The 2492-nt window shown below is 51.8% G+C and overlaps 1 protein-coding gene across 2 annotated transcripts in view; it reads right to left on the bottom strand.

Moving 5' to 3' along the window:
* Positions 1 to 292: 292 nt before the first annotated feature.
* TENM2 (teneurin transmembrane protein 2) overlaps positions 293 to 2492 on the bottom strand; it is a 945756-nt gene continuing 943556 nt past the window's right edge. For both annotated transcript variants that reach the window (XM_023514814.1, XM_023514817.1), the window contains one exon: positions 293 to 1107. In XM_023514814.1, the coding sequence (XP_023370582.1) occupies positions 293 to 1107 (815 nt within the window). The remainder of the gene's footprint in view (positions 1108 to 2492) is intronic.

The following is a 2492-nucleotide window of genomic DNA, read 5'->3' on the forward strand; positions in this document are numbered from 1 at the left end:
AGTGGGTCATATTTTTAGGGGAACTTGGAACATTTTGTGTGTTTGTTCATTCATTCGTTTTTTTTGTTTTCCTCAGAATTTTTTTCAGCCGGGCTTTAGTCTACTTCAGGATGAGGGACTTTTTCGCCTGGACAGTAGCATTTGAACTCAAAAAATGTGAGCTTTCTTGCCACTTGGTGCCCTAAAGCAGCCCAGCCTCAGTGCCCCTGTTAGATCTTCATCTCCTTAGGAGAGGAGAGAACAGTTACGCCTGCCGAGCCATCCAGACAAGGAATGGCAGCAGATTATTTTGTTACCTCTTTCCCATCTCATTCTGTCTTAAAAACTGGATGTTGCTGCTACTGTCTGCAAGCTCTGGGTACTGCTCCACGGGGAGCACGTAATACCCCTCATACCCCTGCACACGCCCGGTGCTCAGAAGCTGCTGCCTCTCGCCCTCAGTCCACAGGCGGCTGCCCTCTCTCCCGTCCCTGGCTTTCTGCTGCTCCTTGGCCCAGGCGGTGCCCAGGGCCCTCTGTCTGGCCTGGTCCAGGACTCGGGCCTTCTCTTCGTCCAGGGTGTCGGGGGTGAGGCCGTAGCGGATGCTAAGCAGCAGCGTGGAGTACTGGAACTCAATGTTCGTGAACCTTCGAGTCCTGCCGTTGACCAGCAGCGTGGGCTGCGACACGGTCACGTTCACCCCGCTCTCCAGCACCTTGCGGCCGATGGTGGTGCCCAGAGTGACCAGGTCGCCGTCGGCCGAGCCGATCTTCACAAAGTAGTGTGTGTCCTTGCCCTCGATGCTGTAGTGCATCTTGTCCAGGTAGTAGGCGTTGTTCAGCACCGACGCCACCTTGCGGCTGTCCTCGCTGGCGATGCTGGACACGCCTGTGGTCACACGCCCTTCTTTGATGGCGAACATGATGCCTTTGCCGATGATAGGCGTGGTGGTGGCGAACCAGTGGCCTGCTTTCTCCCGGATGTTGGCGTGGAGCTTTTTGGAAATGACCTGCCCTTCCAGAGCCAGGAAGGCCTGATTATGTCTCTCTGTTGTCTGCTGGACACCTGTGATGAGCTGTGGGCATAAGAAAACAGAGACAGCTGCAGAGATGGGCTGGTAGTGCATTCAAAAAGAGTCAGAGAAAAATGCGTGGAACTCTCCTGCAAGAACTAGCAGTGGGTCTGTATGGCTAGGAGCGCATATAATCCTACCTTTTGCAACTCTGGTTGCTGGCTGGTTACCGCTGTTCTAATGGTATGGCCTGTCCAGCTCGTCACTGTGTCACTAACCAAAAAGATGGTGAAAGAGGCTTGCCACACTGCTGGAGTGGGCCCTCTGGCCTATCCCCTTACACGTCTAGCCATTGCTGGCTAGACACCAAGAGCGTCACCTGGTGTCGTGGGGGTTTGGCAGCTGCCTTGCCCCCTTCAGATCTGGGAATGTCCTGACCTGAAGGGCAGGGTGTTTATTTGAACAGCTGTATATACCTCTGTAACCTAGATTTCTTTGAGGCCACTGACCTGGATGTTCATTAACTTCTTTGGGCTAAGATCTTGCTACTCGAAATATACCCAGAAGGAGAGGAAGCACCGGGATCCTCCCTTTTTGAAAAGCAGAATCTCAAGCCTCACTCTACTCCAGAACTACTGGCTCAGAAGCTGCATGTTAGCAAGGTACCCGCAGTGATTTGTGTGCAGTAATGTGTGAGAGATTCGGGCTCCAAGGGCCAGAAGGAATATCCCTTGGCTATGAGTCAGGGGCTTTGGATCCTAGCCCTGGTTCTGCGGAGGGATAAAATCACCATTATCTCCTTGGCCTTGAGTTCTCCATTCGCAAATTACAACTTGTCTCAATTGGTGGTTGGGGGACAGGCTGCGATAATGCGGGAGGCCGTGTTTGGGAGGTAACGGCACTTAGATAAATGAGGGAAATGATGGCTATTCAGCCACCGAGTGGTCCCCAAGGGGCAGGACTGAGAGAATGTCGTTCTCAATTACCCAGCAGCTCCTCCTTGCCTCTCTATAGTTTCACAATCTGGACAATTATTCAGAGCAGCTGAGACCTTTCAGACAGCGCTGAACACCGCTTCTGCAGCGGGGGTTATCTGAGCGCTGACGCCTGCCCCTCCCACCCCATTGTAGCAGAGGTCTCAGCTGCTCCCAGATTGAAACGGACCACCCCGCAGTCATCATGGAAAGACCCAAGCACAAATTGTGTTCTGAAAACTCAATCTGTATACGTTTGCACCATAAAGCACTGAGGTTTTATGTGGGGCATAAAAATGTTCTTTAATGGGACAGAAACTGCAAACCACGCTTTATGACATGTCATAAAAGCCGGAAGGGTTATGATCTTATAGGCAGTGCAGATGGTAGGTTCCTGTTAAGATTTCTCTGTGCTGTTGTTAATCAAGCAGGGACTCATGGGTATATGCTGAAGAGATAATGATGCCACCATTAAGGTAATAATTGAGGTTGAGAAGAAATACGTGCTGTGGCAGACGGATGACAGC

Source organism: Otolemur garnettii, unplaced genomic scaffold (assembly GCF_000181295.1).
Source record: "Otolemur garnettii isolate 467f Iridium unplaced genomic scaffold, OtoGar3 scaffold00003, whole genome shotgun sequence".
Classification (NCBI taxonomy): domain Eukaryota; kingdom Metazoa; phylum Chordata; class Mammalia; order Primates; family Galagidae; genus Otolemur; species Otolemur garnettii.